The 26,027-nt window shown below is 46.1% G+C and overlaps 1 protein-coding gene across 1 annotated transcript in view; it reads left to right on the top strand.

The window, feature by feature from the left end:
• Window positions 1-1,921: 1,921 nt before the first annotated feature.
• Window positions 1,922-26,027, top strand: part of LOC115186244 (rap guanine nucleotide exchange factor 5) — a gene marked incomplete at its 5' end in the record, with an annotated part of 51,742 nt that continues 27,636 nt past the window's right edge. The window contains 7 exon segments of the mRNA XM_029745913.1: window positions 1,922-2,006; window positions 2,127-2,175; window positions 2,299-2,375; window positions 3,454-3,495; window positions 10,534-10,722; window positions 21,978-22,123; window positions 23,230-23,330. Of these exon segments, the coding sequence (XP_029601773.1) occupies window positions 1,922-2,006; window positions 2,127-2,175; window positions 2,299-2,375; window positions 3,454-3,495; window positions 10,534-10,722; window positions 21,978-22,123; window positions 23,230-23,330 (689 nt within the window).

A 26,027-nucleotide genomic window follows, 5' to 3' on the forward strand; every position in this document is an offset into this window, starting at 1 on the left:
CCAGTAGAGAGCAGTTGAGACCAGTAGAGAGCAGTGGAGACCGTAGAGAGCAGTAGAGAGCAGTGGAGACCAGTAGAGACCAGTAGAGAGCAGTGGAGACCGTAGAGAGCAGTGGAGACCAGTAGAGAGCAGTAGAGAGCAGTAGAGACCAATAGAGAGCAGTAGAGACCAGTAGAGAGCAGTGGAGAACAGTAGAGAGCAGTGGAGACCAGTAGAGAGACATGAATAGACCAGTAGAGAGCAGTAGAGACACCCAACAGAAAGACCAGTAGAAGCAGTAGAGACAGTAAAGACAGTAGAGACCAGTAGAAACCAGTAGATACAGTAGAGATCAGTAGATGCAGTTGAGACAGTAGAGACCAGTAGACACCAGTAGACAGTAGAGACCAGTTGAGACAGAAGAGGCCAGTAGAGAAAGTAGAGCCCAGTAGAGGCAGTGGAGACAGTTGAGACAGTTGAGACCAGTAGAGACAGTAAAGACAGTAGAGACCAGTTGAGACAGTAGAGACCAGTAGAGATGGTAGAGACCAGTTGAGACAGTAAAGACCAGTAGAGACCAGTTGAGACAGTAGAGACCAGTAGAGATGGTAGAGACCAGTTAAGACAGTAGAGACCAGTAGAGACCAGTGGAGACCAGTAGAGAGCAGTGAGAGCAGTGGAGACCAGTAGAGAGCAGTGGAGACCGTAGAGACCAGTAGAGAGCAGTGGAGACCAGTAGAGAGCAGTGAGAGCAGTGGAGACCAGTAGAGAGCAGTGGAGACCGTAGAGGCCAGTAGAGAGCAGTGGAGACCAGTAGAGAGCAGTGGAGACCGTAGAGACCAGTAGAGAGCAGTAGAGACCAGTAGAGACCAGTAGAGACCGTAGAGACCAGTAGAGAGCAGTAGAGAGCAGTGGAGACCGTAGAGACCAATAGAGAGCAGTGGAGACCAGTAGAGACCAGTAGAGACCAGTAGAGACCGTAGAGACCAGTAGAGAGCAGTGGAGACCAGTAGAGACCAGTAGAGAGCAGTTGAGAGCAGTAGAGACCAATAGAGAGCAGTGGAGACCAGTAGAGAGCAGTAGAGACCAGTAGAGAGCAGTGGAGACCGTAGAGACCAGTAGAGAGCAGTGAAGACCAGTAGAGACCAGTAGAGAGCAGTTGAGAGCAGTAGAGACCAATAGAGAGCAGTGGAGACCAGTAGAGAGCAGTAGAGACCAGTAGAGAGCAGTGGAGACCGTAGAGACCAGTAGAGAGCAGTGGAGACCAGTAGAGACCAGTAGAGACTAGTAGAGAGCAGTGGAGACCGTAGAGACCAGTAGAGAGCAGTGGAGACCAGTAGAGACCAGTAGAGAGCAGTGGAGACCGTAGAGACCAGTAGAGAGCAGTGGAGACCAGTAGAGAACAGTAGAGACCAGTAGAGAGCAGTGGAGACCAGTAGAGACCAGTAGAGACCAGTGGAGACCGTAGAGACCAGTAGAGAGCAGTAGAGAGCAGTGGAGACGAGTAGAGAGCAGTAGAGAGCAGTAGAGACCAGTAGAGACCAATAGAGAGCAGTAGAGACCAGTAGAGAGCAGTGGAGACCGTAGAGACCAGTGGAGACCAGTAGAGACCAATAGAGAGCAGTGGAGACCAGTAGAGAGCAGTGGAGACCAGTAGAGAGACATGAAGAGACCAGTAGAGAGCAGTAGAGACCAGTAGAGAGCAGTGGAGACCAGTAGAGAGACATGAAGAGACCAGTAGAGACCAGTAGAGAGCAGTGGAGACCAGTGGAGACCAGTAGAGAGCAGTAGAGAGCAGTAGAGACCAGTAGAGAGCAGTAGAGACCAGTAGAGACCAGTTGAGAGCAGTAGAGACCAGTTGAGAGCAGTAGAGACCAGTAGAGACCAGTGGAGAGACATGAAGAGAAGACTGGAAAACTAATGGTGTGTGTTTGTGTTATAGGTCTGAGGAGGACGCAGAGGGAAACAGAGATATCTGTGGGGACAGCTTTCTCCAGATGAAAGCATTAGATAGGCTCACCTCCACGGTTAGTTGTGTGTGTGTGTGTGTGTGTGTGTGTGTGTGTGTGTGTGTGTGTGTGTGTGTGTGTGTGTGTGTGTGTGTGAAATGAGCTGCCATACTGATTGTGTATGTTCTGTCTCTGCAGGTGCAGAATGAGTTGGCTGTTGCTCTCGCCCGCAAGGCTCGCAAAGCCAGTGAGTGTATTACTGTACTATGTGTATTTGTGCCACTGTAAGATTTCCTTTAGTTTCAGCAAATAAAATATTTGTTTTAGTTGTGGCTTTGTCCTGACAGCTGTCAATCTAACATGGTTGTAGTGGCAGAGCAGGGTGGCCCAGAGTCACCAGACTCCATCCCCCGAGAGACACCCACACCCAGCGACGAGAACACCACGGTAGGACACTCACACACACTAACGCAGGAGAGGAAGAGAGAGTAGAACAGGGGAGAAGAACAGGGGAGAAGAGCAGGGAGAAGAACAGGGAGAAGAGCAGGAAGTGGAAGAGGGAGTAGGACAGGGGAGAAGAACAGGAAGTGGAAGAGGGAGTAGAACAGGAAGTGGAAGAGGGAGTAGAACAGGAAGTGGAAGAGGGAGTAGAACAGGGGAGAAGAGCAGGAAGTGGAAGAGGGAGTAGAACAGGAAGTGGAAGAGGGAGTAGAACAGGAAGTGGAAGAGGGAGTAGAACAGGGGAGAAGAGCAGGAAGTGGAAGAGGGAGTAGAACAGGAAGTGGAAGAGGGAGTAGAACAGGAAGTGGAAGAGGGAGTAGAACAGGGGAGAAGAGCAGGAAGTGGAAGAGGGAGTAGAACAGGAAGTGGAAGAGGGAGTAGAACAGGAAGTGGAAGAGGGAGTAGAACAGGGGAGAAGAGCAGGAAGTGGAAGAGGGAGTAGAACAGGGGAGAAGAGCAGGAAGTGGAACAGGGAGTAGAACAGGGGAGAAGAGCAGGAAGTGGAAGAGGGAGTAGAACAGGGGAGAAGAACAGGGAGTAGAACAGGGGAGAAGAACAGGGAGTGGAAGAGGGAGTAGAACAGGGGAGAAGAGCAGGGAGTAGAACAGGGGAGAAGAACAGGGAGTGGAAGAGGGAGTAGAACAGGGGAGAAGAGCAGGGAGTAGAACAGGGGAGAAGAACAGGGAGTGGAAGAGGGAGTAGAACAGGGGAGAAGAGCAGGAAGTGGAAGAGGGAGTAGAACAGGGGAGAAGAGCAGGAAGTGGAAGAGGGAGTAGAACGGGGGAGAAGAGCAGGAAGTGGAAGAGGGAGTAGAACAGGGGAGAAGTGCAGGAAGTGGAAGAGGGAGTAGTGTTTGTCCGTCTGTATACAGAATACACCTTTTACTCTCCTTCAATAATTTATACTCTGTGTGTGCGTGTGTGTGCGTGTGCGTGTGCGTGTGTGTGTGTGTGTGTGTGCGCTCATGCATATGAGTGTCTGCGAGTGTGTGCATGTGTTTACTTGGCTGTTCTCTGTGTTTTAGCAAGGAAGTAGAAGATGGGAGACAGGTGACTTAGGGTTGTCGGTAAGTGTTAGTGTTAGTGTTAGAGTTGTGGGTTAGAGTTGTGTGTTAGAGTTGTGGGTTAGAGTTGTGGGTTAGAGTTGTGGGTTAGAGTTGGGGTTGTGGGTTAGAGTTAGGATTGGGGTTGTGGGTTAGAGTCAGAGTTAGAGTTAGGGTAGTGGGTTAGAGCTAGAGTTGGGGTTGTGGATTAGAGTTAGGATTGTGGGTTAGAGTTAGGGTTGTGGTTAGAGTTAGGGTTGTGGGTTAGGGTTAGGGTTGTGGGTTAGAGTTAGAGTTGGGGTTGTGGGTTAGAGTTAGAGTTGTGGGTTAGAGTTAGGGTTAGAGTTAGGGTTGTGGTTAGAGTTAGGGTTGTGGGTTAGGGTTAGGGTTGTGGGTTAGGGTTAGAGTTAGGGTTAGAGTTAGGGTTGTGGGTTAGAGTTAGAGTTGTGGGTTAGGGTTAGGGTTGTGGGTTAGGGTTAGAGTTAGGGTTAGAGTTAGGGTTGTGGGTTAGAGTTAGAGTTGTGGGTTAGGGTTAGGGTTGTGGGTTAGGGTTAGAGTTAGGGTTGTGGGTTAGAGTTAGAGTTGTGGGTTAGAGTTAGGGTTGTGGGTTAGGGTTAGGGTTGTGGGTTAGGGTTAGAGTTAGGGTTAGGTTTAATAATGACAGACGAATCTGATGTGCACTGGCACTGGCAAAACTTTTAAAATAAATGGTAAAACTTTTGTATAAAAATACTTTAATGTCTAAAAAAAAGGGGGTGGGGGGAAGAAGAATATTTAAAGAGGACCAGGATCATAATTTAAAATAAAACCTGTGTTAAGAACCAGGAATACAATCCTAAGGATTAGGGACCAGGGGCCAAGGTCAGAGCGATAGTCCAGAAGTTAGGGTTAGATAAGGGGGTGTAGGGGTTAGAGTTAGGTATATGAGCTCCAAGGGTTAGGGTTAGATAAGGGGGTGTAGGGGTTAAAGTTAGGGTGGGAAATTAGGGTTAGGATTTGGGAACTTGGGGTTAGGGTTAGAGTTAGGGTTAGGGTTAACGTCAGGGTTGGGGTCAAATTAGGATTAGATATGGGGTCTAGGGGTTAGGGTTAGGGATGAGGATCTAAGGATTGGGGTGGGGGATTAGGGTTAGGATTTTAGGAACTGGGGGTTAGGGTTAGGTATAAGGGTCTAGGGGTTAGGATTAGGGTTAGGTATAAGGGTCTAGGGGTTAGGATAGGGTTAGGGTTAGGGTTAGGTATAAGGGTCTAGGGGTTAGGATAGGGTTAGGATTAGGGTTAGGGTTAGGTATAAGGGTCTAGGGGTTAGGATTAGGGTTAGGGTTAGGTATAAGGGTCTAGGGGTTAGGATAGGGTTAGGGTTAGGTATAAGGGTCTAGGGGTTAGGGTTAGGTATAAGGGTCTAGGGGTTAGGATAGGGTTAGGGTTAGGATAGGGAATCAGGATTTGGGAACTAGGGCTTAAGTGTTCAGATCTAGGGGTTAAAGTAGGGTAGAGGGACTGGGATTTAGGATTTAGGGACTAGGGGTTAGGGTTGAGTATTAGGGTCTAGGGGTTAGGGTTGAGTATTAGGGTCTAGGGGTTAGGGTTGAGTATTAGGGTCTAGGGGTTAGGGTTGAGTATTAGGGTCTAGGGGTTAGGGTTGAGTATTAGGGTCTAGGGGTTAGGGTTGAGTATTAGGGTCTAGGGGTTAGGGTTAGAGTTAGGGTTAGGGTTAGGGTTGAGTATTAGGGTCTAGGGGTTAGGGTTGAGTATTAGGGTCTAGGGGTTAGGGTTGAGTATTAGGGTCTAGGGTTAGGGTTGAGTATTAGGGTCTAGGGGTTAGGGTTGAGTATTAGGGTCTAGGGGTTAGGGTTGAGTATTAGGGTCTAGGGGTTAGGGTTGAGTATTAGGGTCTAGGGGTTAGGGTTGAGTATTAGGGACTAGGGGTTAGGGTTGAGTATTAGGGTCTAGGGGTTAGGGTTGAGTATTAGGGTCTAGGGTTAGGGTTAGGGTTAGGGTTAGGGTTAGGGTGAGTATTAGGGTCTAGGGGTTAGGGTTGAGTATTAGGGTCTAGGGGTTAGGGTTGAGTATTAGGGTCTAGGGGTTAGGGTTGAGTATTAGGGTCTAGGGGTTAGGGTTGAGTATTAGGGTCTAGGGGTTAGGGTTGAGTATTAGGGTCTAGGGGTTAGGGTTGAGTATTAGGGTCTAGGGGTTAGGGTTGAGTATTAGGGTCTAGGGGTTAGGGTTGAGTATTAGGGTCTAGGGGTTAGGGTTGAGTATTAGGGTCTAGGGGTTAGGGTTGAGTATTAGGGTCTAGGGGTTAGGGTTGAGTATTAGGGTCTAGGGGTTAGGTTTAGGTTTAGGAATTGGGATTGGGAATTAGGAACTAGGGGTTAGATTCGGGACAAAGGAAAAAATAAGGGAAAAGGGGCAAATAGACCCTAACTCTAACCCACAACCCTAACCCTAACTCTAACTAACCCTAACTCTAACTAACCCTAACTAACCTTAACCCACTACCCTAACCCTAACTCTAACCCACACTTATTTTTACACTTAGTGTGGTCTGTTGATTCGTCTATTCTGGATTTGTCTTTGTTTAATAGCACTTATTATTGTCCTTAATACTTTTTATTTGTTTATTTGTTGGTCTGATGGTGTGTGTTGTTATCAGGGTGTTTGCGGGAAGGTGCTTTTTTTGTGTGTGTGTGTGTGTTTGTGCGTGTGTGTGTGTGTGTGTGTGTGTGGTGGCACTCTGCGATATTTTCACTCGCAGGAAGTTCCCTGCTCTCAGCCAGTCAACACACATACACACACACTCAATCCAAACAGTGTAGAATCCAATGTAAATAAACATTCCACACTGCCTGCTACTGATGATACCATCATACTACCACCAGTACCCAAGGGACCACCCCACCTCCTCTAACTGCCCTCCTCTCCCCAATAAAACCTCCCCGTCTAACTACCCCTTCTCTAACTACCCTCCTCTAACTACCCCGTCCTCCTACCCCTCTAACTACCCTTCTCTCCTTCCCCAATACAACCTACCTCCTCTAACTACTCCTACTCTTACTGCCCTCCTCTAACTACCACCCTCTAACCACCCTCTAACTACCCCGTCTAACCACCTTCCTCTAACTACCCTCTGACTACCCCTCCTCTAACTACCCACTCTAACTACCCTCCTCTCCATCCCCAATACAACCTACCCTCTCTAACTACCCTCCTCTAACTACCCCCCTCTAATCACCCTCTAACTATCCCTCTAACCACCCTCTAACTACCCCTCTAACCACCTCTAACTACCCCTCTAACCACTCTCTAACTACCCCCCTCTAACTACCCCCCTTTAATCACCCTCTAACTACCCCTCTAACCACTCTCTAACTACCCCCCTCTAATTACCCTCCTCTAACCACCCTCTAACTACCCCTCTAACCACCTTCTAACTACCCCCCTCTAACCACCTTCTAACTACCCCCCTCTAACCACCTTCTAACTACCCCCCTCTAACTACTCTCTAACTACCCCTCTAACCACTCTCTAACTACCCCCCTCTAATTACCCCCCTCTAACCACCCTCTAACTACCCTCTAACTACCCCCTCCTCTAACTACCCCCCCTAACTACCCTCCTCTCCATCCCCAATACAACCTACCCTCTATAACTACCCCCTCTATACACCCTCTAACTACCCCTCTCTAACCACCCTCTAACTACCCCCTCTAACTACCCCCTCTAACTACCCCCTTTAACTACCCCCTCTAACTACCCTCTAACTACCCCCCCTCTAACTACCCCCTCTAACTACCCCTCCTCTAACTACCCCCCTAACTACCCTCCTCTCCATCCCCAATACAACCTACCCTCTAACTACCCCCCCTCTAACTACCCCTCTAACCACCCTCTAACTACCCTCCTCTAACCACCCTCTAACATCCCCCTAACTACCCTCTAACTACCCCCTAACTATCCCTCCTTTAACTACCCCCTCTAACTACCCTCTAACTACCCCCTCTAACTACCCCCCAACTATCCCTCCTTTAACTACCCCCTCTAACTACCCTCCTCTCCATACCCAATACAACCTACCCTCTATAACTACCCCTCTAACCACACTCTAACTACCCCCCTCTAACCACCCTCTAACTATCCCTCCTCTAACCACCCTCTAACTACCCCCCTCTAACCACCTTCTAACTACCCCTGTAACCACCCTCTAACTACCCCTCTAACCACCCTCTAACTACCCCCATCTAACTACCCCCCTCTAACCACTCTCTAAGTACCCCCTCTAACTACCCCCCTCTAACCACTCTCTAACTACCCCTCTAACTACCCCCCTCTAACCACCCTCTAACCACCCTCTAACTACCCCCCTCTAACTACCCCCCTCTAACCACGCTCTAACTACCCCTCTAACTACCTCTCTAACCACCCTCTAACTACCCCTCTCTAACTACCCCCCTCTAACCACCCTCTAACTACCCCCCTCTAACTACCCCCCTCTAACCACTCTAACTACCCCTCTAACTACCCTCTAACTACCCTCTAACTACCCTCCTCTCCTTCCCAGATAGAACCTTCCTCCACAACATCAGTTCATCCCTAACACAGGGAGGAGAATAAAGTTTTCCCCTCCAGTCTTTTTCTTCACTCTCTCTAATCTACTCTCTCTAATCTACTCTCTCTAATCTACTCTCTCTAATCTACTCTCTCTAATCTACTCTCTAATCTACTCTCTCTAATCTACTCTCTCTAATCTACTCTCTAATCTACTCTCTCTAATCTACTCTCTCTAATCTACTCTCTCTAATCTACTCTCTAATCTACTCTCTCTAATCTACTCTCTCTAATCTACTCTCTCTAATCTACTCTCTCCTCTACTCTCTCTAATCTACTCTCTAATCTACTCTCTCTAATCTACTCTCTCTAATCTACTCTCTAATCTACTCTCTCTAATCTACTCTCCTACTCTCCTCTACTCTCTCTAATCTACTCTCCTCTGCTCTCTCTAATCTACTCACTAATCTACTCTCCTCTACTCTCTCTAATCTACTCTCCTCTACTCTCCTCTACTCTCCTACTCTATTCTCTCTAATCTACTCTCCTCTCCTCTACTCTCTCTAATCTACTCTCTAATCTACTCTCTAATCTACTCTCTCTAATCTACTCTCTAATCTACTCTCTCTAATCTACTCTCTAATCTACTCTCTCTAATCTACTCTCTCTAATCTACTCTCTTCTACTCTCCTCTAGTCTCTCTAATCTACTCTCCTACTCTCTCTAATCTACTCTCTCTAATCTACTCTCTCTAATCTACTCTCTCTACTCTACTCTCCTCTATTCTCTCTAATCTACTCTCCTCTCCTCTCCTCTACACTCTCTAATCTACTCTCTCTACTCTCCTCTACTCTCTCTAATCTACTCTCCTCTACTCTCTCTAATCTACTCTCCTACTCTCCTCTACTCTCTCTAATCTACTCTCTCTAATCTACTCTCCTCTACTCTCTCTAATCTACTCTCTCTAATCTACTCTCTCTAATCTACTCTCTACTCTCCTCTACTCTCTAATCTACTCTCCTCTACTCTCTCTAATCTACTCTCCTCTACTCTCTCTAATCTACTCTCCTCTACTCTCTCTAATCTACTCTCCTCTACTCTCTCTAATCTACTCTCCTCTACTCTCTCTAATCTACTCTCCTCTACTCTCCTCTACTCTCTCTAATCTACTCTCCTCTACTCTCTCTAATCTACTCTCCTCTACTCTCTCTAATCTACTCTCCTCTACTCTCTCTAATCTACTCTCTCTACTCTCTCTAATCTACTCTCTCTACTCTACTCTCCTCTACTCTCTCTCCTCTACTCTCCTCTACTCTCTCTAATCTACTCTCTCTAATCTACTCTCCTCTACTCTCTCTAATCTACTCTCCTCTACTCTCCTCTACTCTCTCTAATCTACTCTCCTCTACTCTCTCTAATCTACTCTCCTCTACTCTCTCTAATCTACTCTCCTCTACTCTCCTCTACTCTCTCTAATCTACTCTCTCTAATCTACTCTCCTCTACTCTCTCTAATCTACTCTCCTCTACTCTCCTCTACTCTCTCTAATCTACTCTCCTCTACTCTCTCTAATCTACTCTCCTCTACTCTCTCTAATCTACTCTCCTCTACTCTCTCTAATCTACTCTCTCTAATCTACTCTCTCTAATCTATTCTCCTCTACTCTCTCTAATCTACTCTCCTGCCTTGTCCTTTCAATTTCCTTGTTTCTGCCCCCTTCCTCCCCCTCTCTCGCTCTCTCTCAATTTCAATTGAAGGGTTTTGTTGTCATGGGGAAACATATGTTTACATTGCCAAACCAAGTGAAATAGATGATAAACAAAAGTGAAACAAACAATATAAAATTCACAGTAAACAAAAGTTCCAAAAGAATAAAGACATTTCAAATGTATATATACAGTGTTGTTATGATGTGCAAATAGTTAAAGTACAAAAGGGAAAATAAATAAACATAAATATGGGTTGTATTTACAATGGTGTTTGTTCTTCACTGTTTGTTTCACTGTTCTTCACTATACACACATGCTCTCTCTTTCTCTTTCTTCCTTTCCTCTCTCTCTCTCTTTCTCTCTCTTTCTCTCTTTCTCTTTCTCTCTCATGTCATGTCATGTCTGCCTTCGTAATTCTATGGGTTTATGTTATAGTGCCGTTCCAGTGGGACATCTGGGTGTGTTAGAGTTAGGGTAACCCTCTCCCGCCCAGACACAGTGTTTCTAAAGCCAGCCCTCTGCTAGGGAGGAGGCACCACCGCTGTTCAGAAGAACAGACATAGAGAGAGTGAGTTCAGATAGTTTGGGACAGCAAAGAGAGCACATAGAGAGAAAGAGAGAAGGATTTACAGACAGAGAGACAGGAAGAGACCCTGAGACAGACAGAAAGACTGACTGACAGTGAGAGTCGGGTAGATTTGATCGAAATAGAGAGAGTTATTTTGGGGTGTTAATCTGCCCTTATATTTAACCTCTGACCCCGATGATGTCGTTGGGTTGTGGACTAAGCTACCTGTTCTCTCAGCCCCCCTCCTTACAGCTGGGGGGGGTGTGTTCGCTCCGCGGCAACGTGGGGAGTGTGTGTGTGCGGCCTGACGGTGTGTGTGGACGCGAGGAGCTGACCAGACTAGAGATGGTCCAGAGACTGGCTAAGGACGGCTGCAGACTGCTACAGAACCAGAACTACAGAGTACCAGACCATCGCAACCCCATCGTGAGTACACACACACACACACACACAAGGTTTGGTGCTATCCAGATGTTTATTCCTTCATACGGTTCCTGTACCATACCAGGGTATACGGTGCACACAAGGGGCGCTATTTATTTACAAACGTAAAAAATACAAAGAAATATTTGTTTTGTTTGTTTACTGACATACAAATTTAGGCAGCAGGAGTCTTTATCCAGGAGTTGATGAATTGTCTCTGCTGTAACCAAGAAGCTTGATCTTGCAAGCTATTAAGTTAGGAAACCAAATGCATAACTGGAGTCCTTATCTGGAGGTCATTTATCTGGAGGTCATTTATCTGGAGGTCATTTATCTGGAGGTCATTTATCTGGAGGTCATTTATCTGGAGGTCATTTATCTGGAGGTCATTTATCTGGAGGTCATTTAGAGATCATTTATCTGGAGGTCATTTATCTGGAGGTCATTTAGAGATCATTTATCTGGAGGTCATTTATCTGGAGGTCATTTATCTGGAGGTCATTTATCTGGAGGTCATTTAGAGATCATTTATCTGGAGGTCATTTATCTGGAGGTCATTTATCTGGAGGTCATTTATCTGGAGGTCATTTATCTGGAGGTCATTTATCTGGAGGTCATTTATCTGGAGGTCATTTATCTGGAGGTCATTTAGAGATCATTTATCTGGAGGTCATTTAGAGATCATTTATCTGGAGATAATTTATCTGGAGGTCATTTATCTGGAGGTCATTTAGAGATCATTTATCTGGAGGTCATTTATCTGGAGGTCATTTAGAGATCATTTATCTGGAGGTCATTTAGAGATCATTTATCTGGAGGTCATTTAGAGATCATTTATCTGGAGATAATTTATCTGGAGGTCATTTAGAGATCATTTATCTGGAGGTCATTTATCTGGAGGTCATTTATCTGGAGGTCATTTAGAGATCATTTATCTGGAGGTCATTTATCTGGAGGTCATTTATCTGGAGGTCATTTAGAGATCATTTATCTGGAGGTCATTTATCTGGAGATCATTTAGAGATCATTTATCTGGAGGTCATTTATCTGGAGGTCATTTAGAGATCATTTATCTGGAGGTCATTTATCTGGAGATCATTTAGAGATCATTTATCTGGAGGTCATTTATCTGGAGATCATTTATCTGGAGATCATTTATCTGGAGGTCATTTATCTGGAGGTCATTTATCTGGAGATCATTTATCTGGAGATCATTTAGAGATAATTTATCTGGAGATCATTTATTTGGAGGTCATTTATCTGGAGGTCATTTATCTGGAGGTCATTTATCTGGAGGTCATTTATCTGGAGATCATTTAGAGTTCATTTATCTGGAGGTCATTTATCTGGAGATCATTTAGAGATCATTTATCTGGAGATCATTTAGAGATCATTTATCTGGAGATCATTTATCTGGAGATCCTTTATCTGGAGGTCATTTATCTGGAGATCATTTATCTGGAGGTCATTTATCTGGAGATCATTTAGAGATCATTTATCTGGAGGTCATTTAGAGATCTTTTATCTGGAGGTCATTTGGAGATCATTTATCTGGAGATCATTTAGAGATCATTTATCTGGAGATCATCTATCTGGAGGTCATTTATCTGGAGATCATTTATCTGGAACATTTTAGATCAGGAGTCACAAGCGCTCGGGTGGCTTGAGTATGTTCATTTAGTTTTTTGTGGAGAAAAGAAAATAGGGGGGAAATGAACTTAATATACTTTCTAATGACTAAATCCAAATCGAAACTGTAGAAATGATAATGAACCGACATTCATACAGTTTATTGACTGTCCAGCTTGATGAGTTCGACACCCCTGTCTTAGATAGTTAACTTATAGATGGTTATAAGCAGTGGTGTAGCCCTCACACATGCCTTGATTAGAGGCTGATATTATCTGATGACATCACTCACACATGCCTTGATTAGAGGCTGATATTATCTGATGACATCACTCACACATGCCTTGATTAGAGGCTGATATTATCTGATGACATCACTCACACATGCCTTGATTAGAGGCTGATATTATCTGATGACATCACTCACACATGCCTTGATTAGAGGCTGATATTATCTGATGACATCACTCACACATGCCTTGATTAGAGGCTGATATTATCTGATGACATCACTCACACGTGCCTTGATTAGAGGCTGATATTATCTGATGACATCACTCACACGTGCCTTGATTAGAGGCTGATATTATCTGATGACATCACTCACACATGCCTTGATGACAGGCTGATATTATCGGATGACATCACTCACACATGACTTGATTAGAGGCTGATATTATCGGATGACATCACTCACACATGCCTTGATGAGAGGCTAAACAGGTCAACATTCACAAGGCCGCTGGGCCAGACGGATTACCAGCACACCTACTCGGAGCATGAGCTGACCAACTGGCAAGTGTCTTCACAGACATTTTCAATAATAACAACATGTTTCAAGCAGACCACCATAGTCCCTGTGCCCAAGAACACTAAGGTGACCTGCCTAAATGACTACCGACCCATAGCACTCACATCTGTAGCCATGGAATGCTTTGAAATGCTGGTCATGGCTCACATCAACACCATTATCACATAAACCCTAGACCCACTCCAATTTGCATACTGCCGCAACAGATCCACAGGAGGCCCCTCAGGGGTGCGTGTGTAGTCCCCTCCTGTACTCCCTGTTTACCCACGACTGCGTGGCCAAGCACGACACCAACACTATCATTAAGTTTGCTGATGACACAACAGTGGTAGGCCTGATGACCAACAACGATGAGACAGCCTATAGGGAGGAGGTCAGAGACCTGACCATGTGGTCAACAACCTCTCCCTCAACGTGATCAAGACAAAGGAGATGATCGTGGACTATAGGAAAAGGAGGGCTGAGCACGCCCCCATTCACATCTATGGGGCTGTAGTGGAGCAGGTTGAGAGCTTCAAGCTCCTTGGTGTCCACATCACCAACAAACTATCATGGTTCAAACACACCAAGACAGTCGTGAAGAGGGCACGTGAACAACGCCTATTCCCCCTCAGGAAGCTGAAAAGATTTGGCATGGGTCCTCTGATCCTAAAAAAGTTCTACAACTGCACCATCGAGAGCATCCTGACTGTTTACATCACTGCCTGGTATGGCAACTGCTCGGGATCTGACCGCAAGGCGCTGTGGGGAGAGAGGACAGTGCATCACTGGGGCCAAGCTTCCTGTCATCCAGGACCTCTAAATCAGGCGGTGTCAGAGAAAGGACCTAAAAATGATAAAAGACTCCAGTCACCCTAGTCATAGATTGTTCTCTCTGCTACCGCACAGTAAGCGGTACCGGAGCACCAAGTCTAGGTTCAAAAGGCTTCTTAACAGCTTCTACCCCCAAGCCATAAGACTCCTGAACAGCTAATCAAATGGCTACCCAGACTATTTGCATTGACCCCCCATTTTTTATTAATTGTTATTTTGTACACTGCTGCTACTCGGTGTTTATTATCTGTGCATAGTCACTTTACCCCTACCTACATGTACAAACTACCTCAATTACCTCAACTAACCTGTACCCCGCAGATTGACTCTGTACCGGTACCCCCAATATATAGCCTCTTTATTGTTATTTTTATTGTGTTCCTTTTTTTAAACTTTATTTATTTAGTAAATATTTTCTTAACTCTTATTTTTCTTAAAACTCCATTGTTGGTTAAGGGTTTGTAAGTAAGCATTTCACGGTAAGGTTGTATTCAACACATGTGACAAATAAAATGTGATTTGAGATTGTCTGATATGACATCACTCACACGTGCCCTGATTAGAGGCTGATGGTGTCTGATATGACATCACTCACACGTGCCCTGATTAGAGGCTGATGGTGTCTGATATGACATCACTCACACGTGCCCTGATTAGAGGCTGATGGTGTCTGATATGACATCACTCACACGTGCCCTGATTAGAGGCTGATGGTGTCTGATATGACATCACTCACACGTGCCCTGATTAGAGGCTGATGGTGTCTGATATGACATCACTCACACGTGCCCTGATTAGAGGCTGATGGTGTCTGATATGACATCACTCAGCAAGGCCAAGTGTTTCATTTCACATTCCTAAACTGTTACACACTTACTACCTGTCTACACTGCTTCTGTGTGTGTGTGTGTCTGTCTATGTCTGTGTGTGTGTGTGTGTCTGTGTGTGTGTGTGTGTCTGTGTGTCTGTGTCTGTGTGTGTGTCTGTGTGTCTGTGTGTCTCTGTGTGTGTGTGTGTCTGTGTGTGTGTCTGTGTGTCTGTGTCTGTGTGTGTGTCTGTGTGTGTGTGTGTGTATATGTGTGTGTCAGTTCATTTGCTTAATGTTTCTCTCAAACATCATTCAGCGTATACTCATTTATACTGCCCATATCTGTATTGTGATAGGTGTGCCTGGTTCTTGGAAAGGACGTGCAAACCACACACTCTATATACACACACACACACACAAAGAAGTCGGTGTAGGAACAGGAAGGGAACAGAGAGTACTTCCTGTAGCTGTTCCATGAGGCCCTCCTTTCCTTTTTAGCCGGACTTTACATCAGTGTTTCACAATGCTGTGTGTGTGTGTGTGTGTGTGTGTGTGTGTGTATGTGTGTGTCTGTGTCTGTGTGTATGTGTATGTATGTGTGTGTCTGTGTGTATGTGTATGTATGTGTGTGTGTCTGTGTGTGTGTGTGTCTGTGTGTGTCTGTGTGTGTCTGTGTCTGTGTGTGTGTGTGTGTGTGTGTGTGTGTGTGTGTGTGTGTGTGTGTGTGTGTGTGTGTCTGTGTGTGTCTGTGTGTGTGTCTGTGTTTGACTAAATCAGCCAGGTCACCCGTGATACAAGCCAGTATTCCAACATCATTCCATGTCTGAGGATGTCGGGAGATGATGTGGAAACTGGCCACTAGGGGCAACAGTGAGCGCTGTTACCTTCAAGCTGGTTTCAGTTTTGTTAGAGTGTTGTGTACGGAGATGGTGGATGGGCGTAAGCATCTGCCTCTGATTTCAAAGGTTGCAAGTTCAAGTTAAAATCCTTTTTTTTTATTCCAGTTTTAAACCTATCCCAAACCTTAACCCTTAACCCTAACCTTAACCATTTGGAGTAAATGTCTAACCTTAACCATTTGGAGTAAATGTCTAACCTTAACCATTTGGAGTAAATGTCTAACCTTAACCATTTGGAGTAAATGTCTAACCTTAACCATTTGGAGTAAATGCCTAACCTTAACCATTTGGAGTAAATGTCTAACCTTAACCATTTGGAGTAAATGTCTAACCTTAACCATTTGGAGTAAATGCCTAACCTTAACCATTTGGAGTAAATGCCTAACCTTAACCACCTCGAAATGTAATGTTTGCAACAACTTCAACATTTTAGGTTTGAGAAACATGGATGACCGTGTAATTACGACGTGAGACTGTGAGAGCTAGTTGAACTGTATATATGTGATTTCCTTTCCTTTTCTCTCTGCCTATATGTCAGCCAGTCTTCTGTTGGAACTAATGTGAAAGACCACACTCTCTCTCTAATATAGAACATTCTGACCATTCCTTTCCTTTCAGTCCAGAACATTTTTTAACTCTGTTTTTCTATTTCATCCCCAGCATACTTTCTCATACTGAATGGATGTTGTCTTGTGTGGGCAGTAACTCTCCAGAGAGAGAGAGAGAGTGTGTGTGTGTGTGTGTGTGTGTGTGTGTGTGTGTGTGTGTGTGTGTGTGTTGTTTTTGGAGTGCCTGTAAAGGATAGTGTGTGTTGTTTTTTGGAGAGAGTGTGTTTGTGTTGCCGTTAGATAAACTGTTTGTTATCAGGAACATTTTTCCCAGCGTCCTCTAGGGCACTGTTGGTGAAATTAGGTATTTTCATAAAGTTACATAACATCACATCTGATCTGGACCACCAGACACACACACACACACACACACACACACACACACACACACACACACACACACACACACACACAGGTCTGGCCAATGAGCTCCGGGTCTGGATTGAGGGGCCGCTTAAAGACCTGTAGAGTTAACTTAGATAACTAGTCAAATTCCTACTATAACCATTCTCGCTCTGTCTTAACCGTTAGACCAAGGAGAAGGCAGGCTAGGGCTGGGGCTGGGGGGAGAGAGGCCTGGGGGGAGAGAGAACAGGGGAGGGCTGGGGGGGAGAGAGGGCTGGGGGGGAGAGAGGACAGGGGAGGGCTGGGGGGGGGAGAGGGCTGGGGGGGAGAGGAAAGGGGAGGGCTGGGGGGGAGAGAGGAAAGGGGAGGGCTGGGTGGAGAGCGGCCTGGGGGGAGAGAGGACAGGGGAGGGCTGGGGGGGAGAGAGGGCTGGGGGGGAGAGGAAAGGGGAGGGCTGGGGGGGAGAGGAAAGGGGAGGGCTGGGGGGAGAGAGGAACGGGGAGGGCTGGGTGGAGAGAGGCCTGGGGGGAGAGAGGACAGGGGGGGGCTGGGGGGAGAGAGGGCTGGGGGGGAGAGAGGGCTGGGGGGAGAGAGGACAGGGGAGGGCTGGGGGGAGAGAGGACAGGGGAGGGCTGGGGGGAGAGAGGACAGGGGAGGGCTGGGGGGAGAGAGGGCTGGGGGAGAGAGGGCTGGGGGGAGAGAGGGCTGGGGGGGAGAGAGGACAGGGGAGGGCTGGGGGGAGAGAGGACAGGGGAGGGCTGGGGGGAGAGAGGACAGGGGAGGGCTGGGGGGAGAGAGGACAGGGGAGGGCTGGGGGGAGAGAGGGCTGGGGGGAGAGGACAGGGGAGGACAGGGGGGAGAGAGGACAGGGGAGGGCTGGGGGGGAGAGAGGACAGGGGAGGGCTGGGGGGAGAGAGGGCTGGGGGGGGAGAGGGCTGGGGGGAGAGAGGACAGGGGAGGGCTGGGGGGAGAGAGGAAAGGGGAGGGCTGGGGGGAGAGAGGACAGGGGGGGAGAGAGGAAAGGGGAGGGCTGGGGGGAGAGAGGACAGGGGGGAGAGAGGACAAGGGGGGAGAGAGGAAAGGGGAGGGCTGGGGGGAGAGAGGAAAGGGGGGGCTGGGGGGAGAGAGGACAGGGGGGAGAGAGGACAAGGGGGGAGAGAGGAAAGGGGAGGGCTGGGGGGAGAGAGGAAAGGGCAGGGCTGGGGGGAGAGAGGGAAGGGGAGGGCTGGGGGGAGAGAGGACAGGGGGGAGAGAGGAAAGGGGAGGGCTGGGGGGAGAGAGGACAGGGGGGAGAGAGGAAAGGGGAGGGCTGGGGGGAGAGAGGACAGGGGGGGAGAGAGGAAAGGGGAGGGCTGGGGGGAGAGAGGACAGGGGGGAGAGAGGAAAGGGGAGGGCTGGGGGGGAGAGAGGACAGGGGGGAGAGAGGGCTGGGGGGAGAGAGGGCTGGGGGGGGAGAGGGCTGGGGGGAGAGAGGGCTGGGGAGGGCTGGGGGGGAGAGAGGACAGGGGGGAGAGAGGACAGGGGAGGGCTGGGGGGGAGAGAGGACAGGGGGGAGAGAGGACAGGGGAGGGCTGGGGGGGGAGAGAGGACAGGGGGGAGAGAGGACAGGGGAGGGCTGGGGGGGAGAGAGGACAGGGGGGAGAGAGGACAGGGGAGGGCTGGGGGGGAGAGAGGACAGGGGGGAGAGAGGAAAGGGGAGGGCTGGGTGGAAGGATAACACCTGGTGAGAGGATCAGATGACATCAGCACCTGGTGAGGGGCCATTAACACATGAGTCATCAGAAAGAACACAGTCTGGGTGTATTGAGTAGTTTTGGTCCTGCTGCGACAGATGTGTGTGTGTGATTGGTTGTGTTTGCAGGGAGGGGTAACCCTGTATCAGATATCAGACAGTCCTTTTCATCTGCCGCTCACAAGAACTTGATGGTGTGTGTGTGTGTGTGTGTGTGTGTGTGTGACTATTAAACTATACCGATATACTATACTACTAAACTATTAAACTATACCGATATACTATACTACTAAACTATTAAACTATACCGATATACTATACTACTAAACTATACCACTAAACTACTAAACTATACCACTATACTATACTATACTACTCAAATATACCACTATACTATACAGCTGAACTATACCACTGTACTATACTACTACACTATACTACTAAACTATACCACTATACTATACTACCATACTACTCAAATATACCACTTTACAACTAAACCATACCACTGTACTATACAACTAAACTATACCACTGTACTATACAACTAAACCATACCACTGTACTATACAACTAAACCATACCACTGTACTATACTACTAAACTATACCACTATACTATACAACTAAACTATACCACTGTACTATACTACTGAACTATACCACTGTACTATACTACTGAACTATACCACTGTACTATACTACTGAACTATACCACTGTACTATACAACTGTACTATACTACACCACTGTACTATACAACTGTACTATACTACTAAACTATACCACTGTACTATACTACTATACAACTGTACTATACTACTGACCTATATCACTATACTATACCACTGTACTATACTACACCACTGTACTATACAACTGTACTATACTACTAAACTATACCACTGTACTATACTACTATACAACTGTACTATACTACTGACCTATATCACTATACTATACCACTGTACTATACCACTAAACTGTTAAATTATACTGCTATACTATACTACTATACTACCAAACTATACTACTATACTATACTATGCAACTATGCCACTATACTATACTGCTATACTATACCATGCTACTAAACTACTGAACTATACCACTATACTACACTACTAAACTACAACTATACCACTATACTATACTACTAAACTATACTATGCGCTACAGTACTATACCATACCACTATGCTACTATACTACACTATACTACCATGCTGTGCCATTATACTATACTATACTACTATACTATGCCACCGTAATATACTACTACACTATACCACTATACTATATATATATATATATATATATATATATATATACACATTTAAAAATATATATTTAACCTTTAGGTGTGTATCTGTCTGTGCCTATGTTTGTGTTGCTTCACAGTCCCCACTGTTCCATAAGGTGTTTTTTAATCTGTTTATTAAATCTTATTTTACTGCTTGAGTCAGTTACTTGATGTGGAATAGAGATCCATGTAATCATGGCTCTATGTAGTTCGGTGTGCCTCCCATAAAGTAGTGTAGTTTAGCGGTATAGTAGTATAGTATAGTTGTGTAGTTTAGTTGTATAGTTTAGTAGCATATCAGTATAGCATAGTAGTATAGTACAGTAGTATAGTATAATAGTGTAGTTTAGCAGTATAGCATAGTTTAGTAGTATAGCAGAGTAGTATAGTATAGCAGTATAGTATAGTAGCATAGTAGTATAGTTTAGTAGTACAGTATAGTTCGGCAGTATATTAGTATAGCATAGCAGTATAGTTTAGTAGTGTAGTGTGGCGGCACTGTATAGTAGTATAGTACAGTGGAATAGTACAGTAGTATTGTGGCATAGTTTAGTAGTATAGTTTAGTAGTATAGTTCAGTAGTATAGTATAGCCGTATAGTTTAATAGTATGGTATAGTATAGTAGTATAACATAGTAGTATAGCGTAGTATAGTATTGGGGCGGCACGTAGCCAAGTGGTTAGTGTTGGGCCAGTAACCGAAAGGTTGCTAGATCGAATCCCCGAGCTGACAAGGTAAAAATCTGTCGTTCTGCCTCTGAACAAGGCAGTTAACCCACTGTTCCTAGGCCGCCATTGAAAATAAGAATTTGTTCTTAACTGACTTGCCTAGTTAAATAAAGGTGAAATAACATTTTTTCCAAAAATAAATACACACACACACACACACAATAACATACGCACTATACATACACATGGATTTAGTAATGTAGATATGTGGTGGAGTAGGGGCCTGAGGGCACACAGTGTGCTGTGAAATCTGTGAATGTATTGTAATGTTTTTAAAATTGTATAAACTGCCTTAATTTTGTTGGACTCCAGGAAGAGTAGCTGCTGCTTTGGCAGCAGCTAATGGGGATCCATAATAAATACAAATGCACATATTACTAAACTACACTACTATACTATGCTATACTACCATACTACTATGCTATACTACTATACTACCGAACTATACTACTGAACTATACTATACCGCTATACTACTATGCTATACTACTATCCTATGCTACCATAGTATACAAAAGTAAACTATACTATACTATTATGCTAAACTACTAAACTATACTACTATACAATACTAAACTATACTGCCATACTACTAAAGTATACGACACTACTATGGTATACCACTATGCTACTAGACTATACTACTATACAATACCAAACTATACTACTAACGTATACTATACTATTATGCTACTGTAATATACTACTAAATTATACTATATATCATACTATACCATACTACTATACTACTACTATACTATACTACTAAATTATATATTATACAATACTAAACTATAATACTAAACTATTCTATACCACTAAATTATACTGCTATACTATACAATGCTGACCTATACTACTAAAGTGTTCTATGCTCCTATGCTGTACTACTACACTACAAAACTATACTATCCTACTATACAATACTAACCTATAATACTCTACTACTGAAGTATACTATACTGCTCTGCTATACTGCTATACTACTAAACCATACTACTGTACTATACAATACTAAACTATATTCCTGTACAGCTAAAGTATACTATACTAATATGCTATACTACCATGCTACTAAACTATACTATACAATACCAAACTATAAAAACTATACTACACTTCCAAAGTATGCTATTATGCTGTCTATACAATACCAATGGACCATTCTGTCTATACAATACCAATGGACCATTCTGTCTATACAATACCAATGGACCATTCTGTCTATACAATACCAATGGACCATTCTGTCTATACAATAACAATGGACCATTCTGTCTATACAATACCAATGGACCATTCTGTCTATACAATACCAATGGACCATTCTGTCTATACAATACCAATGGACCATTCTGTCTATACAATACCAATGGACCATTCTGTCTATACAATACCAATGGACCATTCTGTCTATACAATACCAATGGACCATTCTGTCTATACAATACCAATGGACCATTCTGTCTATACAATACCAATGGACCATTCTGTCTATTCAATACCAATGGACCATTCTGTCTATACTATATACAATACCAATTGACCATTTGTATCACCTCTGTCTCTCTATACCTCTCTCAGGGAGAGGTGGTAGGGAGGGTGTGTCTTAAGGAAAGGGGGCGGGATGTCCTTGTGCTACAGAGAGTGCCATCATCAGTGACATCATCACCTAACCCCGCCTCATCGCCATCAGGGGGAGGAGCCAGAGAAGAAGATGGAGAGAAGAGGTCAGTATCCTATTTCTCTTTCGCTCTGTCCTTCTCAACCTGTCTCTGTCCCTCTCAACCTGTCTCTGTCCCTCTCAACCTGTCTCTGTCCCTCTCAACCTGTCTCTGTCCCTCTCAACCTGTCTCTGTCCCTCTCAACCTGTCAACCTGTCACTCTCAACCTGTCTCTGTCCCTCTCAACCTGTCTCTGTCCCTCTCAACCTGTCTCTGTCCCTCTCAACCTGTCTCTGTCGTTCTCAAACTGAGACAGAGACAGGGAGAGAGCGAGGGAGAGACAGAAACAGGGAGAGAGACAGAAACAAGGAGAGAGAGACAGATGGACAGAGGGAGACAGAGAGAGACAGACAGAGAGAGAGCGAGTGAGAGACAGGGAGAGAGAGAGACAGAAACGGAGAAAGCGACAGAGAGAGAGAGACAGAGAGCGAGAGACAGAGACAGGGAGAGAGCGAGTGAGAGAGAGACAGAGAGAGAGAGAGAGAATAGTTTTCTTGTCTTGAAGGGAGAAAGCAAGACTGTTTTCTGCCTGGAGGGTGTGTTTGCGCTTTATAAAGGGAGTGTGTGTGTGTGGGGGGGGGGGGGGGGGGGGGCTGTGGGAGTGCCTCTGGTGTTAGGCAGGGAGAGGGGAGGCCTCAGTACATCTCCTTTTGGCAGTCAGGGGGAGCAGGTCGGAGCAGCCTGGCCGGGCATGTGGCGCTAGGGAGAGGGGGTCCTCTGGAGGAATTGGGATGGATCAGAGAACTGTCACACTAGTGGAGGCAGAAGATGAAGAGGCTGGTGATGATGATGATGACTGTAGTAGTAGTAGTAGTAGTAGTAGTACTGTCCCGACCTTCAACGTCCCTTACCTGCGTTACATTGATGATGAGGATGATAAGGATGAAGATGACTGGAGTAGTCTACCTTACATTGATGAGGAAGGGGGGGATGAGGAGGAAGAAGAGGACAGGGAAGAATGCGAGAGGAGAGGTAGCAGCTCTGAGGAATACTCCTCCTGCTGTTCCTCCTGTGCTTCTGGCAGGTGTGTGTGCATTCATGTTTGTTTTGTGTGTGTGTGTGTGTGTGTGTGTGTGTGTGTGTGTGTGTGTGTAACTCTTCTCTGTGTGTAGGTATGTGGTGGTGTCTGGAACACCACTGAAGATTCTAGAACACCTGCTGAGTGACCTACGACTGGACGACCAGAGAGGAACGCCAGAGAGCAGAGAGTCTGGTTAGCACACACACACACACACACACACACACACACACACACACACACACACACACACACACACACACACACACACACACACACACACACACACACACACACACACTGAAGGACTTCATTTGTGTGTTTGTAAGGTATCCACCCACTCTGTCCTGGTTCAAAATGTGCTGTCACTTCCTTATGTTATAAAATACATTTTAGCAAGACAAATCTGATTGTTCATGTTCTGAATGGTTCAGGAGGGTTTTTCTCTAACATATCATTAGCATTATATCCAAAAAGTCGGATTTCAGAAACAAATACATCTGATAATAAGGACTGAGCTCTGTTGAAATAACGTTGTTGGTTTCTCCTAAGAACTTTTGAGGATTTTACATTTTGTGGCCGTGGTCTTCAAAGTTGTTTCCGCGGGTCACAACAAGCTAAATTAAATGTAGAAGGCTTTGAAATAACAAGTTGTATTAAATGTAAAAGGCTTTGAAATAACAAGCTGAATTAAATGCACAAGGCTTTGAAATTAACGTTTACGTTTACGTCATTTAGCAGACGCTCTTATCCAGAGCGACTTACAAATTGGTGCATTCACCTTATGATATCCAGTGGAACAACCACTTTACAATAGTACATCTATATCTTTTTTTTGGGGGGGGGGGGGTTAGAAGGATTACTTAATCCTATCCCAGGTATTAAAGAGGTGGGGTTTCAGGTGTCTCCGGAAGGTGGTGATTGACTCCGCTGTCCTGGCGTCGTGAGGGAGCTTGTTCCACCATTGGGGTGCCAGAGCAGCGAACAGTTTTGACTGGGCTGAGCGGGAACTGTGCTTCCTCAGAGGTAGGGAGACGAGCAGGCCAGAGGAGGATGAACACAGTGCCCTTCTTTGGGTGTAGGGCCTGATCAGAGCCTGAAGGTACGGAGGTGCCGTTCCCCTCACAGCTCCGTAGGCAAGCACCATGGTCTTGTAGCAGATGCGAGCTTCAACTGGAAGCCAGTGGAGTGTGCGGAGGAGCGGGGTGACGTGAGAGAACTTGGGAAGGTTGAACACCAGACGGGCTGCGGCGTTCTGGATGAGTTGTAGGGGTTTAATGGCACAGGCAGGGAGCCCCGCCAACAGGGAGTTACAGTAATCCAGACGGGAGATGACAAGTGCCTGGATTAGGACCTGCGCCGCTTCCTGTGTAAGGCAGGGTCGTACTCTGCGAATGTTGTAGAGCATGAACCTACAGGATCGGGTCACCGCCTTGATGTTAGCGGAGAACGACAGGGTGTTGTCCAGGGTCACGCCGAGGCTCTTAGCACTCTGGGAGGAGGACACAATGGAGTTGTCCACCGTGATGGCGAGGTCATGGAACGGGCAGTCCTTCCCCGGGAGGAAGAGCAGCTCCGTCTTGCCGAGGTTCAGCTTGAGGTGGTGATCCGTCATCCACACTGATATGTCTTCCAGACATGCAGAGATGCGATTCGCCACAAGGGGGTTGCAGGGAGATTAGTAGAAGAACAGCATCTAGTAAAGATGAGGTCAAGCGTATTGCCTGCCTTGTGAGTAGGGGGGGACGGTGAGAGGGTGAGGTCAAAAGAGGAGAGGAGTGGAAAGAAGGAGGTTAAGCTTGAATGGGCTAGTGACTGTGACAGCATGGAATTCAAAGGAGGAGATAGACAGATGGGTCAGGGGAGAAAGAGAGAATGTCCACTTGGGAGAGATGAGGATTCCAGTGCCACCACACTGATATGTCTTCCAGACATGCAGAGATGCGATTCGCCACACCTAGCCAGCTACACGTTCAAACAAAGTCAACAACGCAGCCACTGCTAGCTAGCCTACTCCACCAGCCAGCAGTACTGTGTCATTTTAGTCAATAAGATTTTTTTGCAACGTAAGCTTAACTTTCTGAACATTCGAGACGTGTAGTCCACTTGTCATTCCAATCTCCTTTGCATTAGCGTAGCCTCTTCTGTAGCTTGTCAACTATGTGTCTGTCTATCCCAGTTCTCTCCCCTCTGCACAGGCCATACAAACGCTTCACACCGCGTGGCCGCTGCCACTCTAACCTGGTGGTCCCAGCGCGCACGACCCACGTGGAGTTCCAGGTCTCCGGCAGCCTCTGGAACTGCCGGTCTGCGGCCAACAAGGCTGAGTTCATCTCAGCCTATGCTACCCTCCAGTCCCTAGACTTCCTGGCGCTGACGGAAACATGGATCACCACAGATAACACTGCTACTCCTACTGCTCTCTCCTCGTCTGCCCACGTGTTCTCGCATACCCCTAGAGCATCGAGCCAGCGGGGTGGTGGCACTGGGATACAAGGTAGTGGTCGGAGACTTGGAGGGGAGTTGCACTGAGATTAGTAGAAGAACAGCATCTAGTAAAGATGAGGTCAAGCGTATTGCCTGCCTTGTGAGTAGAGGGGGAAGGTGAGAGGGTGAGGTCAAAAGAGGAGAGGAGTGGAAAGAAGGAGGTTAAGCTTGAATGGGCTAGTGACTGTGACAGCATGGAATTCAAAGGAGGAGATAGACAGATGGGTCAGGGGAGAAAGAGAGAATGTCCACTTGGGAGAGATGAGGATTCCAGTGCCACCACCCCGCTGGCTCGATGCTCTAGGGGTATGCGAGAACACGTGGTCAGATGAGGAGAGAGTAGTAGGAGTAGCAGTGTTTTCTGTGGTAATCCATGTTTCCGTCAGCGCCAAGAAGTCGAGGGAC

Source organism: Salmo trutta, unplaced genomic scaffold (assembly GCF_901001165.1).
Source record: "Salmo trutta unplaced genomic scaffold, fSalTru1.1, whole genome shotgun sequence".
In the NCBI taxonomy this organism is placed as follows: Eukaryota; Metazoa; Chordata; class Actinopteri; order Salmoniformes; family Salmonidae; genus Salmo; species Salmo trutta.